We start from the raw sequence: 17,455 nt of genomic DNA, 5'->3' as shown, positions 1-17,455 counted from the left end.
CGGGGAGCGGGGAGCCGAGCCCGCGGGGAGCCGGGAGCCGGGGGGGGGGGGTCCGCCGGGGGCCGGCAGTGCTGGGCGGGCCGGGGGTGGTCGGCCGGGGCCGGCACCCCAGGGCCCGAGCCGACCCAGGCTGGAAACGCCGGGGGGCCAGCCTGGGCCGCGCCTCCTCCCCCCACACCGCCCCTTACCTGCTACAGGCTTCCCGCGAATCAAATATTCGCGGGAAGCAGGGGAGGGGGCGGAGACTTTGGGGAGGAGGCGGAGTTGGGGCGGGGGTGTGGGCGGGGCTGGGGCGGGGCCGGGGGGCTGTGGAGTGTCCTCCATTTGGAGGCACAAAATATGGTAACCCTAGATATAACACTATTCTCTGTGGTGACCTCCCTCTCTGCAGCTTTTCATCTTGTGTCTGTATTGGTAATGCATTTCTGTTTATCTCTGCAAGTAGTCACAGGACACTGTGGGGTACATTTCAAAGCAGTGCAGAGGGCATTATACAAGTCTCATGAATCTACTTCAGTATCAAAGGGGTAGCCGTGTTAGTCTGGATCTGTAAAAGCAGCAGAGTCCTGTGGCACCTTATAGACTAACAGACGTATTGGAGCATGAGCTTTCGTGGGTGAATATCCACTTCACACATGAAAGCTCATGCTCCAATATGTCTGTTAGTCTATAAGGTGCCACAGGACTCTTTGCTGCTTTTATAAATCTGCTTGGTAACCATATGTAAAATGCCTTCTCTGTCTCTATTTCACAAACCTTCTAAAACCATATATTCTGTGAAGCCTTTTTTTTTTTTTTTTTTTTTTTTTTTTTCCCTTGAATGACCATATTCTGCTCTGTTTGTGTTCAGCTCTTCATTGTACTGTATTGCTTTTACCATTAGGCTACAAGTTCTTAGGGATAAGAACCTGTTAATTGCTGAGCAGGTCACTTACTGTACAGTGCTAGCCTATGTATGCTTATGTTGCTATAGTAATTAGAAACCTTTATAAAATTATGCTGCAGTATTCTACGGTAATGATGCAAAACAGTATTTCTTACAGTAGTGTTATTACAGTGCTGAAGGCCATAATTGTACAATACTGCAACATTTTTAAAATAAAGCCTGAGAGAGTTAAACTCTAGGACATTGCTTCCAAAATGAACCTCAGAAATATTGCTACATTTTCAAACATGTATTTTATACACCGCACCTGCAGACTATATGCACACACTTGCAGCAAATAAAAGTACATGGAACACACACATGTGCAAAAATTATAGTTACATGCAAATGGTTCACTCCGTTCATTTTCCATGTGCCTATTTTGTAGGTGCAACTTAAAGCACGTATACTATGTTTGAAAATTTGGCCCATAATGTCTTGTATATCTCTACCTAATATTCACTGCTGTCTATAGTTACCTTGAAGTTCTGTGATTCTCTGTATTTACAATAGAGAGACAAGGTGGGTGAGGTAATATCTTTTATTGGACCAACTTCTGTTGGTGAGAGAGACAGGCTTTCAAGCTTATGCAGAGCTCTTCTTCAGGTCAGCGTAAAGCTCTGTGTAAGAGTGAAAGTTTTTCTCTCTCGCCAACAAAAGTCGGTCCGATAAAAGATATTGCCTCACCCATCTTGTCTCTCTAATATCCTGAGACCAACATGGCTACAACATCCCACTGCATACAACAATGTACCTATAATGGGCAGAGATGTCTCCAAATCTGTATCCTGGCTAGTAGCAAGAGCTGAATTTTCCCTTCAGAGTGACAACCGGTTAATTTTGTTTCCCATAATCAGGTCTTGAAAAGGTGTACTTTGTGTTAATGCAGTATCCAGTAGAAATAATATCTTATAGTATTGCCTTATCTGTGCCCGTACTGTGTATATGCATCATCGTGTCAAGCAACGCACCCCCACCATATCATCCTTCTCTCCCCTTTCCTCCACCCTGAAAAAAGAGAGGAAAAAGTATTTCTAGGAGATTGAGATTTAGTTTGATAGCAGGTACACAGCATACAAGCAGTTCTCTCTACAATAGCTTTTCAAGACCTTTTAAACTGTTATCTGAATTTGAACCTATGTTTACAAAAGATAAACCCCATAATTATATAATGAATATCCTGCTGGCTCTGGAAGGTATAGTCTACTGGTATGAATAGCATTCTTAATATAGGCAACAAAATGTCTCTTCCTCTAGTGAACCTGTAACATTAGTTCTTTATCACCTGGTGGAACTTAAAATCTGAAAAACATACAGTCTTCTGTAAGTGAAAGCTCCGGGAACAGCTGAACTTCCAAAGAGACGTATTCACACTGTAGTTTGGTTAATAAACTAGACTCTGAAATTAAATCCAAACACATTCAATACCATACAGCCTTCTCATTACAGGGCTCCATAATTTGATGGAGGTATAATTTACTGGAGTGCAGTTGGTCATAGCTTATTAAATGCAATTATAATTCTTATATTTTACTGAAGATTTAATAGTCAAACTGGATAATGCATTTTATTGCATATTTTAGCATATGTATCTAAATAATGTTAAAACATAAGAAATTTCATTGTAAAGAGGACAGAGAAAAAATGAGTGGAGCTGAGTTATGCATTCCTGTCTTCCTAAATTCATTGGTTATGTAAATCTGCTGTGTTGTACTTTTTGTTTCAGTAACATTTGACAAAGCCATGGCTACAGATGAAAGGGACACTAAACAGAATGTTCAGGCTGAGGTACTGGGTACTGATGCTTCAGGTACTGTAAAAAATAAATTGGTGCTTTTGATTGCAACTTAAAGAGGCAGAATCCATTTTCTTTTTCATTTTGTTTATGTATGAAGCTTCTTTCTTCCTCATGAACTGGGCAAAAGAAATGTAAAGCTGCCTATATAATCTGTGCACTTGCTGTGCCTGAGAGATTCTAGTGGTGACCAGTCTTCCAGGTTTTATTTATCACAGACTGGTCTCCTGACATTTTCCATTTTAAATAAAAGTGATATATCATAGTTTGGGCTAGCAAGTACTTAGTGATTGTAAACCGCTGTTTTGAAAAAAAACAGCTCTTTCTTATTTTTAATGGGCCAAATCCTATAGCCCTTTCTCAGGCAAAACTCATGGGACTTTTCTCTGCGTAAAGACTAGGTAATGACAGCAAGCATTTGGTCCAATATTTCTTTCCTTTCTTATAAAGTTGCAGTTATATCTTATTATTTCACATGGGCTTCTATGTTGAGCTTATATAATATTCAGCTCAGATTTAGCCTCACGTGAATCAAAGAATTCTAGAAATTAGAGATGGAGAGGCAGTACTGTATTAGATTATCTTGTTACCCTTATTTCAATGCGGGTTTGTTCCATTTAGTATATTCCTGTGTAACACACTGTTTGTGGCACCAAGAACTGTCAGCCACTGTGTTACCCCTCTATGTTAGCAACAGTGAGAGCTCTGTTGCTGCTAAACCATGTGTCAGCTCTCTGACACAACATCCTGATCTGCCTTGCCAGCAAACTCTTCAAGACTCTGACAGTCTAAACCTTGCCTTGCTCATAACAATCAGTGAACCCCAGTTCCCCAGAGCATCCGCCGGTGTTGTCCAGTCCCTCTCACTGTACACTCACAGAAATTATTGAGTTTGCTGCCTCCAAAAAGATGGAGCACATATCAGCCAGTTAGGCTAGCTGAAGAGTCGCTCTAATACACAGCACTCAAGATGCTTTGTAATAAAACAAGAATAAATTTATTCATAAAGATCAGAGATTTAAGTGATACTGAGCAAGAGAAAAAGAGACAGGTCTGGTTACAAACAAACCAAAATAAAACACATTTTCTATTAAAGCTTAATCTTAGCAAGTTACATTCTTTGCCTAAGCAGTTTTCTTACTCACATCAAGTTACCAGCATCTCCAGCCCACTAGGCCAGGGGAACCAACATTCACAGAATACTGTTCACATGGTTCCCTAAGTGATGGATCCCTAAAATGCCTTTTTGTTCCCCTTATATTATCCAAAGTCCATTTTCTCTGCCTCAAGAGCCAGGAAAGATTCCTAGGGTGCAGACTCTGTCCCCCGGTGTGCTCAATAAACTGCCACTTGATTGTTTGTTTATCATATATGTAAATGTGCTTTCATTGCCCTCTGCCAATAATCAAGCTGGTCAGACAGGTAAATACACATTCCTTTTATCTAGGGCAGGCTGGGTTTATGCACTGCTTCCCAAACACATTTTAAGAACATATTTCCTGCAGGCATATATAACTCTTTGTACACTAGCCATACATACTTCTCACAGTGATGATTTTTTTTTTCAGGGCCAGCGTGTCACCAGTTTACATATGATACCTTACATGACACCTTTTAGATCCATATTATGACAACAGTATGTTGGGGGTAATGAGTGTATCAGGCTTGATCTGAGTTACAGTATGCTGGGCCCTCTGCCAGTTGGCATTGTGGGGGGCTCCCAGGGACACATCCTGACAGCTTTGTCAAGATGAACTTTCCCTTCTTCGCATAGAAATCTGTTCTACTGTTCTAACACATTTGTTGGGAAACTCTTCCCCATATTATAAGTCTAAATTTTTTCTTGGCATAATTTCACTCCACTATACCTAGTTATGTGCTCCTGGGCAGCTGTAAACTATTCCTCTTCAATCTTGGTGTTTGCATGTTTCAAATACTGTACTTGTATCCCTTCTTAATTACCATTTGGCCAAGCTACACACATTTTCATTCTTCATGTCTGTCTGTCTAATATAGTTATATGGCCCTGTTACCTTAGTATATGAGCAGCTGTGTTTCTTCACAAGGCACTTCATCAAACCTCTTAATACATTTTTGCCCTTTATCTAGTTTATTAACAGATGTAACACATGCTTCCTAAATATTATTTACACTAAATTGTACAAGGTGTTATATCTTGGATTATTAACTAGACAATGTAGTTACCAAATTCTTAACTGTTAGAAAGCATGTTTAGCATCACAGATGTGCATCAAATGCTCGGTTGCAGAAAAATGATCCCCCGTTACGAGAGATGGGCTTGAACCTATATTTCAAATGCTAATCTAGGATTGGATCAGAGTTTGCAATTTGTGCCACTCTCTGTGATGAGCCAAACTGGATCACTATGGACTTTGGGAATGTTTGAAATCAGATCCAAATGTCCAACATCCACATTTGGAAAAGTTTAGAATTTGATTCAGCCAAACATAGAGTTAAACAGTTTGGGTATGGCGCTGCTCAGGCCTATCTCTACTAATCACAAAGATTAATTTCATTTCTGACTGTCATGAGCTGCCCCTTTCTGGATGCACACCTTGTTCAAAACTTGTGTGTTTGTGTTGCTAGTACACTCCCTTTTACCCCTCTAAGGATACATCTGTGCTTTGAGCTGGAGATGTAATTTCCAGCTCAGGTAGAACTAGGCACCGACTTCTCCTCTGCCCGGTGGGTACTCGACCCCCCCTTACCCCTGCCCCACCCCTTCTCACCCCTGCACTGCCCTCACCCCACCCCCTTTCTGCCCATCCCCTTCCCGCCCCCACTCCACCCCCTTCCACCAAGTCCTCGCCCCTGCCCTGCCTCTTCTCCGCCTCCTCTCCTGAGCGCGCCGCATCCCCACTGCTCCCCCTCCCTCCCGGAAAATCCTAAGCACAGCCAAACAGCTGTTAGGCAGTGGGCGGGAAGTGCTGGGAGGCAGCGGGAGGAGCGGAGCCGCGGCACGCTCGGGGGGGAGGGAGAAGGTGAGGAGGGGGGAGCTTGGCTGCCGGTGGGTGCAGAGCACCCACAAATTTTTCCCTGTGGATGCTCCAGCCCTGGAGCACCCATGGAGTTGGCGCCTTCTGCGAGTAGATATATGCGTGCTAGCTTTGACAGAGTTTGTGCGCTAAAAATAGAAGCGTAGCGATGGCAGCATGAGTATCAGGATGGAATAGCTGCCCGAATAAGTACAGGAGCTCCCCGACTTATGCAAGCGTTCCGTTCCGGAACGCCTTGCATAAGTCGAGTTTTGCGTAAGTCGGGAATGTATCTCCGACAATTACATGCCAAAAAAAAAAAAGGTGCTTACGGAACTTTTTCCGTATGTCTGGATTTCTGTAAATTGGGTTTGCGCCACCTGGGGAGTGTCTGTACCTGAGATTCCAGGCAGGATTGTACTTGGGGAGTCTAGGCCATCCCACCACTCATGCCATGGCAGCTTCACTTCTATATTTAGTGTGCCAGCTCGATCAAAGCTAGTGTGCCTGCTGAAGCTGGAAATTATGCCTCCAGCTTGAAGTGTAGGCATAGCTTAAGCTTCCTTTCAGGACAAACCTGTGAATACTAGGCAATCTTGGCTGCTTTTCCTAACTCTATTTCAGCTTCAGATAGGTATTTTGGAAAAATCATGTTGCCTTCATAATGCCTGTATGAGGCTGGTAACCAACGATATGGTAAAGGGTAGAGGGTGAAATTTGCACAAATGAAAGAGAAACCAGATTTATAAATGAAAAACATAAAACATTTTCTAAACCTGCAGATAGTTCTAATCTGTATAACCGCACTAGTGCTGTGTACAAGCTGCAGATAACTCCTTTTTGCAACTTTTGAAGGGTAGTATTTTTCATTGGTTTGGCTTCCATAGACATTACTAGTCCCATGCAGACTTGCACCTTTGAAACTCTCAGGCCCCTCAATTTTCTCTTCTTGCTTCCTTGTGTTCTCTTTCCTTCCCTTTCTGTTCTGCTCTCAGTCAGCTTTTCATCCTTCATCAGTTCTCTTTAAACTTACTTAACGTTTTACTTTTTTTGTTCTTAGCTCCCAGCATTTTTTCTCCTCCATCATCTGAATGCTCCTCCCAATTAGAGCCATTGCCATAAGGCTGTAGCACTGAATTGCAGCCCTCTTTTGCATGTCTTAGTCATTCAGTCGGGAGCTAACGTTGTTTCTGCACCTTGCTAAATAGAGAAGAGGCTACAGATACATGGAAGGCCAGAGGATTGGAAGAGCAAATCTGCCTGATGACAGGAAGCACTTTATATGCTTTCAGCACTGCAACACAATAAATGCCAAGAAACAAGTTATCCGCTGTCCCAAAAGATGTATTCGAACCAGGATAAAACCATGGAACTTTCCAAGATCCAGGGGCTGTGTACTAAAATAGGGGTGTCTGGTCTTTATACTTGGGGAAATATGGAAGGTCACCCTTGCTGTAGTTTCTCTTAACTTTTGTTTGGCTACAGAGCCAGTGGAAGGCTAGAAGGAACCAATTAACTCTGGTATTTTTATTCACCAAAGAATTAGAAATGGTTCTGTCTCTTTAAAATTGTGAACAGTGTGGTATTTTGTGCTGTGATTATTACTGCCATATATGATTATTACTGCCATGAAATTGTTCAAGTGAAGAGAATAACTTCATGGTATACTGAGATGTGATGTGGCCTTATCCTACTCAATTCCTTTGTCTTTCCGCAGGGCTGTCTCAGCTTTGCACTTTCAATGCTGGCAATGGTTAGATTTCTATTACTTTGATTTAAAAAATTTAGAATTGAAAAAAGTGTTAAAGTCATGGCAATGTAAGTTGGTGAATAGAACCTATCTGGTGGAAATTTATCTGATCAGATCTGAGATGAGCAGTAATGGACTAGGGTGTCTGTGGTTTAATGAGATAAGAAAGGATAGGTGCCCCGGTCGTCTTTGTGTAAAGTGCCCATAATAAGAAGTCGATTGGTGGTGAATTACAAGAATGATCATTAAAAGAAGAGACTGTTCTCTCCACTGGCAAGCTTAGGGGCACACCTTCAAAGATCACTTCGTGTGTGTCTCTCTTTGTGTGAATTTAATTTGTTTGAAAGGTGTTGGACTGACAGCCCTGGCAAATGAAGACTTCTGTTTACCCTCAGAACAGGTATAGCACAGACAGCAGCAGTGTAAGTTTTCCCACTTTTCCTTACCCACAACCCTAATCCTTGGGAGGAACAAATCTGGAGGTGAGAGAAAGTGCAGTTTATTCTCTATGCCCATTCAGTTCTGAGCCTCTCTGCTGATGTGCCAAGGAGAATGTCATTTAGTTCCATGTATGACTGTCATTTTTGTGATGTGGACACCTACCCACTAGGAACTGGACCAAGACCACCAAATTCATTTCACATAAGTGACTGAACAGGCATAGGATGGTGTAACTCCTGGTCACTACCAATAAGCGCTGGATTCAAACCAGTGTCCTAGAAGTGGATGTCTTTATATCCCATTGCTAATCCCTTATACAATCCCTTGGATCACCCATTTTCTTACATTTACCTGATTAGTTTGCTATGTGTACCCATCTCAACTGGTAAATATTAAATTATAAAGGAGAGGAGAGACAGAATTATGCTGTTTGAGGAAGTGTGAATCCTTTTGTGTTGCCTCATTGCCATTCCCTTATGCCACACCCTGTTTAATTAACATGTCCTGTCTTTTGCATCAGTAGTACCTGACCTGACACTTCCTGGCTTCTAATGGAGTAATTTAGACTGGTCTACAGCAGCTGTGTTTTTGATTTGGTTTGTTTTACTGACTTAAATATTTTCACTGACTGTATATAGGTTGTGGCGTCTATCTGAATTGGTGAGCTGTTTGCTTTTTTTGTTAAACAGGCAAGTTTGCTGACCAGTCATGTTTCCTGAGTTCAAGGTTTAATGATCATGTCAAATCAAATTGCATTAGCAGCGTTCAGTGCCTTACACCTAAGGTAATGCACATTGAAAAGAAAAAAACCTCATGTGGTCTGTTTTGTTATGATGAAGCAAAAATTAAAGATCTATGTCTAGAATTAGCTAGAATTATATCTCACTCTTAATGGTCCCAGTGGCTTCACCTCACCTCGTATCCAAAATAAGACAAGATGAAAATGTGAGGTAAGCCATGCTGTCAAGAGAGCACAAATTTCAGGATGTCATCAATATTATTAATACAGCTAATGGAGCTTCTCAAGGGTGAATTTATTGTTACATTATGGAACTTCTCACTGCTGCTTCCTCTGAAACCAGGCCTGAATGATTTATTAAATGCATTCCTGATTTTTAGAAACTTATCTCAGGGTTTCCCAACTAAGGCTCCAGTGCACATGCTTAACTTTATTACCATTATCAGTCCCACCAAAAGCCCACCCTGAATACATTTTTGCCCTGAAACCTTGAAGATCCCCAGGGCTCTCATGGTTCTGCAGGGGTCTCCACATCTACATTGACCTCTAGCAGTGTCCTTTGTCCAGTTCCTGGCAGCATGTTCCATTGGCAACAGTCTACTCATGGCCGCCCACTGGGTGTGAGGCGGAGACATGCACAAGCTGCAGCTGCGGAGGACGCATAGAGCTCTGTCTGGATTAATTTTTCCAGGAAATCTCTGCAGGGCTGGGGAGGTGGATATCTTCTTTCCATTTTAGCCTCCCTAGTCCTGACGCTAAACTGCACAGTCTCCATCTGCTTCCTTTAGCATTGACCACAGACCCATAAACTACCCTCTGAAGATAGGGAAACAGTGTTGTGAGAGTGGTTAAATCTAACCATGTAATTGCATGGGAAGGGAAAAATCTGTGTGGTGCATTTCCTCTGCACATGGATCTAGTGGTTGGCATGGGCTGGTGTGATCCATATCCAGTATCCTTCCAGACCATGTTCAGGGACTGTTTCAGGAGAGCTCAGTAATACATTTTTTTGTAGCTCTGAATATTTCAGGTAAAATGTCAATGTGGCTTAGCCAGTAGAGCTTTGGCAGCTGTTCAAGCTATAGATATTGTGTATATAAGATATAATGTGTATGCACTACCCATACACACATACAATTCCTCTTCAAATTCTTACAAAAATAGTTCTGTTTTTATTTACAAACTTAATAGCAGTCAGGTTTTGATATCAGTCAGTTCCCACTTACATGGGCAGCGGGTATCGCAGGCCAGGAGAGGCTGCGCCTCCCCAAATAGCCAAGCATGGCCCTGCCTACGCTCTTCCCCGAGGCCCCCTCCTGCTTCCCGCTGCTTGCCCCATGGCCCCAGCCCAAGCAGGCTGCTCCTCTTCCCCTAAGCGGGCTGGGGCTAGGATGGGCTGGCCTGTGGCCTGGGAGTTGGGGCGGCTGGGGGCTCTGGGACCGTACCACCCGGTGCTCCGGGGCTGGGGGCCTGGGGTGTGGGGCACCCCATGACTGGGGTGGGGTGCGGCTTGAGAGACTGCTTCTCTCCTTGTGCAATTTTGCCACAGTTGTCAGTGTAGGCACTCGAGCTGGTGGTAGTGTTCTCTGTGATGGGTTCACGGTTCTGTGTAAATTCCTTGTGGTCTGAAATAGTCTTGGTTTTCTGACTGTTAGGGCATGCTGCAAGGCACATCTATTTGTGGTGCAGGGTACTATGGAGGGACGGTTTTGATGGGGGTTGGACCTGCATGGACAAAGGAGTTTGTACTGTAAGGGTTCAGGTTCTGTTGATGAGGAAAAAGCTGCTGTTTAAAATTATTTGTGTTCTGCTCATGTAATTTGTCAGAGACACTTGGGGAGTTGGATAGTCGCTTTTTAAATTAGAAATAAAAGTAAACTCAGACCAGACTAGTCCTCTTATGTCATAAGAATCTATCCGTTTCACTAACAGAATGAGTCTTACAAGAAACATACTGATTATAAAATTTACCCCTTTGATAAATATACTGTAAAACTCTTGGTAATGCCCTGAGAGGCAGAGGGTGGGGGGGAGCAAATAGGTATGTTATTCCCAGTTCTCCTTTTACCTGTTCCTCCTCCTCTCCTATCACCTCCATCTCATTTGTATGTCCATCTGTATTTTGGGATATAACTGTCCTTATGTTTGTGTGGTATTGAGGTACCTGAGCAGTGATTGGGGTTCTGAGACGCTGCCATAATAATAGTTTGGTTATTTGAACTGTGTTAACTTGGCCAGAGAGAGAAATCATGATCCAAGAAATGAGAGCTTGTTTTGAATGTGCCATGGGTTTAATTAAGGTGCTTTTAAGAAACATTTGTTTATCCCTTCCAAGAACCACCTTCACTGGTACGCAGGAGCCAGGATCTCTGTCACCCTAACCAGAAGATAGCCATTAGCTATTTGGGTTTCTTATAAATCCAATCTCATCAGGATATATATGACACCAAAAATTCCAAGTGCAGAGTTGTGAACAATTTTGCCACTAACCAAAATGTGTTCTGGGCAGAGAGATCAACTATAGGATCTAAAGTCTTTGAGGTCAAGATTTTCAAAAATGTGTGCCTAAGTCTAGGCTTGAAAATCTATGTTTGAAAATCTAAATAAGTGGATTTAAAAGGCTAACTTTAGCCACCAATTTTTAAAAGAATCTTTCCAAAACTTCTAAGACATCAGTTTATGAATCACAGTATAACAAGAAATGGAGAAAGAATTTAATTCAGGATTGTCTAGCACAAGGCTACTATGCTCCGCACTTTGAAAACCTGGCCACTTATTTAGGTGCTAAATATGGACCTAGGAGCCTAACTTTTGACTACTATTTTTTAAAGTCTTGCCCTCAAAGACTGGAGGTCATAGATGTTTGAAACTTCTGTAAAGTAGTAGCCAGTGGAGTAATACATTAAGGGCCCAATACAAAGCCTATGGAAGTAAATGGAAGGAGTTCCACTGATTTCAGTGAGCTTTTGCTGGTGACCAAAATGTGGGACTAGAACTGATTAGTAAAGCCTTCTTTCGATATTTGAGCTTTTCTCACTTCCAGAGAGGAAATCTCATTATTTTCACTTCCTCTGTGAAGATGGTGTGGTCTTGCTAAGGCCTGGTCTACACTAGAAAATTAGGTTGGTTTAACTACGTTGGTCAGAGGTGTGAAAAATTCACACCCCTCAGCAGCGTTGTTAAACCAACCTAAGTCCCCGTGTAGTCAGCACTAGGTCAACGGAAGAATTCTTCTGTCAACCTAGCTATCACCTCTCAGCGAGGTAAAGGTAGTGTCTAAACTGAAGCGCTACAGCGGCACTGCTGCAGCGGCACGCTGTGCCACTGTAGCGTTTTAAGTGTAGACATGCCCTAACTCACTTCTCATCTCCATTTCGTACCACGTAAGCCTTTCTCAAAGTATTAGTACCTAACTACAGTGTTTCTCACTAAGCTTAGGGAGTGGATTGCATGGTGATAACTTGATGTATAACGGTTTCTATAGATGTTGGAAATGTTAATTGTAAAATAATTTAATTTTTAATCTGTTGCCTTTTAAAATGACTCTTTATATAGCAGTTGTTATATTTTCAAAGTACCATGCCAGCTGTTTACTTTGTTTACTTCTATAAAAAGGTAAGTTGTCATTTTTCAATTTTATAGAGGGGGAAACTGGGAGCAGAGAGGTTGAGCAACTTACCTCATTTCACATAGCAAGTGAGCGGCAAGTAAAGGGTTTGAATTTAGGAGTTCTTGGCTCCTAATCCCATTATTGGTTCACTAAATCACACTGATTTACCAGCTAAGAATTACCTTTTGCATTTTCTTTTAGAAGCTCCTTTACTTTATGAGGACTTTAGTGCAGTTGAGGGAGTGTTAAATAAAAGCTAAATATAGGAGTGCATGCACAACTTGATCCATAGGTCTGCATCCACAAAGTTTCCTTTCACTTTACGATATGTCCTTAAGAGCTCTCTAAAAACTAAAAACATGTTTTCTTGGTGATTTCATGCTTCTGTTATTTCCTCCTCAGAGAAGATCAAGTCTGGAGGTTTTCTGACTACATCTGAAATTGTAGGGATGATCAATTTGTTTAAGAAACCTTGTAAGTACACAAACTGGTTTTGTGGATTCTGAAGCATACAATGTTCTGTAAGTCAAACATGCGTTGTTAATTTTTTGTGGTTTAGCTGTGAGTACTCCCAGTAAATGGCTGATTGAAGGCATAGTGTGCTGTGCTTCATGTTTGTAAATTTGAGCTGCTGCTAATTTATGTGTTGCTTTCCTTCATTTTCATCTGGTCTTTAATAAAAAAAGAAAAGTGTGTGTGTGTATGAACTAGAGTCAAATCCAAATGCAAGAGTAATAGAGGGCATGTTCTTCCATTATTCTATTTGCATTTTTGTAGGCAACTAGCATCAGGGGGAGCTATCTTCACCTTGATGGGAGATCTTAATCCTCATTATTTCTGTTTCATAGCTGCAATCTATACCTGTCTATAATCTATATTTTTCTGTTGTCTTTTTCTGTATTGTCAAATGGTACCATCTCTTAACTGCGCTTGATATTCAATGATAAAAATGGAATGATACTAACTATAGTTTTTATCTGCTACATGGGATTTGCAGGGATTATTTGACAAATGTAATATTAACTTGATTTATATGAACTGAAGAGGCACCAATGGTATTAGATTTGTGTCTGTGTAATTATTAGGCATTATATGATTCACTAATGCTGCGTTAAATGTGTTATCTTTTTTCCTAATATTTTTTTCTGACCAAACTGCTGTTTAAATGAACAAGATTTGTTTTCAATAAAAGCCAATGGATAATGTTTTTATATTATAAAGGACATGGCATAACATTTCAGGCTTTCCTGATGTACGTGAACAATGATTCACAAGCAAGTAAAACAATAGCACTCTGTTTTCATTAGATTAGATGAAGCTTCACCTGAGCCTGCATGCTTGAAAATCCACCAGAGGGAAAAAGAATTTTTATTTAACTCACATTTTACCATATGGAATAATGAAGTAAATCCCACTGTAACTAGCTGTCAGGTCAAACCTTTCATCAGGGAAATAAAGAACAAATGAGTGAGTGCATTGAGAGCTTGAGCACTGAACATGTTATATAACCAGGTCTAATTATACATTCAAAGGATAGCAGAAAGAGAGAGAGAGACAGACATACAACATTAGGAGGGAAATCATTTAGGAAGAAGACACAAATGATTTGACATCTGAATTATTTGAAATACCTGGCCAGCTCTGTATTGTAATATATTAATAGATCATATGCTCATTTGATTAGCAATTCACTGAGAAAAACAGAACAGACTTATAGTATAAAGAAGTTTTTCCTTTGTGAATATGTGTGGGAGTACAGTATGTTCGTTCAGTACAAAGGAAAGGATTTACTCATGTCAAATTTTCAGACTTGTTTAGGTTTCCTCTTGTTCCGTAGTCAAGACAACTTTGCCATTAGCATTGTGGGAAGGAAACTGCCTTCCTTTTGTTGTGTGACTTTACATTACAGTGTTAGCTATTACTAGTTATGGGACGTATTGAGATTTCCTCTGAGACCTCTTTCCACTTGGATTCCCAAGAACTCAGCTCAGACCTAACCTGCAAATTCCAGATCCAAGCTTTCTCAGACTTAGGAATGTTTGAATCCAGGGTTTGGTTTGTGATTACGCACTTGCTACAAACTTACCACTGAAATGATGATTGTCTTATCTTATATCACACGTTTGGCATAGATTATTGGATCACATCTCCTATAAAAACTGCCAGATACCTGGCAGCCAGCCATGAACCACGTTCAAGGATAGATTAATTATCCTGAGAGTCACCATCTCTTTTTCTGATGTAGGAAATGTATATCCTGAGGTACCTCCTACTTTAATAGAGAGAGAGACATAAATTGGGTTTGCATCCCTCATCTGACCCATACACTTTGAGTCCTGTGAGTGGTATAAGGGTAGAAGTTCTTGTGGAAAGGTAGATAGAACTACCACATAGAGCAATCTTCTGTTGTTGAAATATAACCCAGGTAACTGGCATGAAGCATCCTTTGAATGCCTCAGGCTTGCGTCTCTTTCATTAGTCCAGAATGGGTGTTGGTGTTAGAACCTGACTGTTACCATTCCCCAGACCTTCCTTGATCCAGTCTCTGGTCGCTCCAGACCTTCCCATCTTGCATCTATTTAGCACACATAGAATATATATATGAAATAGCACTTGAGTTGACCATAACACCAAATAAATGATAAATGGATGATAAAATGAACCAATTGGCTACAGTTTTGAACTGCTGTATGTGATACTGCCACTTGCTAACCAAGTTCTTACGCAAATAACATGCTGACCATGACTTGTCCTTGTCTACACTTTAAGGTCATGGTCATCATTGCACTGGCAAACGTGATTGTTTAAAATGGTGTTTAAAAACCTATTGAATTCCCAAGTGCGGATGGTCACAAGGGACATGAGCAGTCTCGGTCCCTAAACTCGGAGTAGCACAGAGACTGCTCCCTTTTGTCACCACTATAGCTGCACATCCTTCCAAAGAGAGTGGGAAGAGATGGATGGAGGTGGGAGCTGTGCCTCTTCCTTCAGCTTTGCAACAGCCCACACATCAGGCCAGGCACACCCAAGGGATCAGACTGCACACCAAGGAGCTTCTGGGGTGTTTGTGCCTCTTTTTAAGGCAAAATTCCTTACACACACACACACACACACCCTCCCCCCCCCACACACACATCTAGTGTGATTCAAAAGGGGGAGGAAGTTTGGTTTAAATCAAAAGTGAGGAAAGCCCCTTGTAGTGAGAAACATTAGAGATGATGCTTCTCTCCCACCCGGTGCTGCAGACCAGCAACTGAAGATGACTGCCATCATTTATTCTTTCATATAATCACGGAGCCTGTTTTTAAAGAAAAAGAGGGAGGGGTGAGGGAAGCAAGAGCTTAACTTACATTACAGATAAATATTCCATTACCTTACTCATACCGTAACCATCTTTGCACTGTTACCTCAGATAACTGACACTGCAGACATTTTCTCACAGTATCAGGACTAATGCAGTTATGCAGAGCATCAAGGGGTCTTCCCCAAAATGCAGTATGAAATCTGATGAGCTCTGGCATAGTAATCTGATGTTAATAACTGGGAAAACAAGAGCATTGAAATGATCATTCTCTTTGGAAATAATTTTCATTAAAGTAAAATGTTAATTTCCCCCCTCTACAAGTCATGATTGAGATGAATGCCTACAATGCAAGGTGACTACAGCTGTTGTTTTGATGTTCAAACTTGACAAATCTTTCCGAAGTGGTGGTGTGAGGAAGACCTCCTCCGTATCAAACAGCTGCAAACTGGATTTGCTGCTTGATGTACCTCAGCTTTAAAATGCACGAAAAAGAGAGGTGTGTTCATCTGTCCAGAGTAGCCAGTCACACAGCTGAGAAGGATTCCTTTGCTATTGTTCATTTCTTTTTAGTAGCTTGTTCATTTCCACCCATCTCACTTTTTGTATTGAACGTCAATTTTTAGCATTTGCATGCAGTGTTGTTGTAACCCACATACCTCCTGGATGTGGTGTTCTGTCCCATCTAGTGGCACCAAGACCACATAGAGAGAGTAAAATTAATCTGCTCTACAGCTTTAGCTAACAGCCAGTTGGCTCTTAGCTCATGAAGTTGAGGCTCATGCACTAAGCTCCAGAGGTCCCCAGTTCAATCCCGCCTGCTGATGACCGGTGTCTGTTGGCGTTACAAGTGGGGGCTCGTATCCACAATTTTATTGTACTAGTTTCATTCAATCCAAAAAATATTGAAACAAAATCTGATATCCAATTATAACCCTGTTGAAACACAAACCAGTGTTCTCATTGGTTGACTAGTGTTTCTCTTGGAGGAACTGATCCTATCATATGCTGAACATCTCCTGCGAGGTACTGAATCCCCTCAACTCTCATTGAAGTCCATTGGAGTTGAGGGCACTGGGCACCTCATACTATCATGTCCATAGAGAGTCGGGATAGAGGCTGCTGGTGTAATCACCTGGGAACACCAGGAGTAATGATGGTGTCTGTCCTAGGAAGCAAAGAGCCTAGCAATGTAGAACTCGTAATTTGCACCTCCAGTTGTCTGTCTAATGTCCATATCTAAGATACATGTTACTGTGGTGTCTTAGAACCTGTAGTGCATTAATTTCCCTTGACAATAGATACATTTAACTGTCCCTACTGATCATTATAGGACCTGCATGGAAGATTGTATCCTTTTATTAGTGTACTGAGTCCTTCCTACATCCTCTCTTAAGCTATCATGATTTCTGTGTTATACAATTGTAGGTTCACAAAAACATAGGGCTGGAAGGGACCTAGTGAGGTCATCAAGTCCAGTCCCCTATGCTGAGGCAAGTAAACCTAGATCATCCCTGACAGGTGTTTGTCCAGCCTGTTCTTAAAATCCTCCAATGAGATGGGGATTCTACAACCTCCCTTGGAAGCCTATTCCAGAATTTAACTAGCATTATATTTAGAAAGTTTTTTCTAATACTAACCTAGATCTCCATTGCTGCAGATTTAGCCCATGACATCTTGTCCTACCTTCAGTGGACATGGAGAATAATTCATCACTGTCCTCTTTATAACAGTGCTTAACAAATTTGAAGACTGTTATATCAAATAAAATAAATTACAATGAATGTTGGTGATGCTGAAGAGAAAGCACTGGCTGTCTCCTTTGGCATTCAGATGTAATTGGGTCCAACTTTTATTCCTAAATGTAAGGCATTTTACTAGTGTAATGGTATTAACGA

The 17,455-nt window shown here is 41.5% G+C and overlaps 1 protein-coding gene across 3 annotated transcripts in view; it reads left to right on the top strand.

Moving 5' to 3' along the window:
• The window catches only part of CRACD (capping protein inhibiting regulator of actin dynamics), a 221,209-nt gene that overhangs the window by 109,919 nt on the left and 93,835 nt on the right, over positions 1-17,455 (top strand). For 2 of the 3 annotated variants that reach the window (XM_034772261.1, XM_034772260.1), the window contains 2 exons: positions 2,652-2,735; positions 12,659-12,730. In XM_034772261.1, the coding sequence (XP_034628152.1) occupies positions 2,669-2,735; positions 12,659-12,730 (139 nt within the window). In that variant the 5' untranslated portion in view covers positions 2,652-2,668. The remainder of the gene's footprint in view (positions 1-2,651; positions 2,736-12,658; positions 12,731-17,455) is intronic. The other variant, XM_034772262.1, reaches the window with a different exon arrangement.

The sequence above is a fragment of the Trachemys scripta genome, chromosome 5 (assembly GCF_013100865.1).
Source record: "Trachemys scripta elegans isolate TJP31775 chromosome 5, CAS_Tse_1.0, whole genome shotgun sequence".
Classification (NCBI taxonomy): Eukaryota; Metazoa; Chordata; order Testudines; family Emydidae; genus Trachemys; species Trachemys scripta.
Note: the sequence above shows the minus strand (reverse complement) of the source record. Positions and strands in the feature narration are given on the sequence as shown.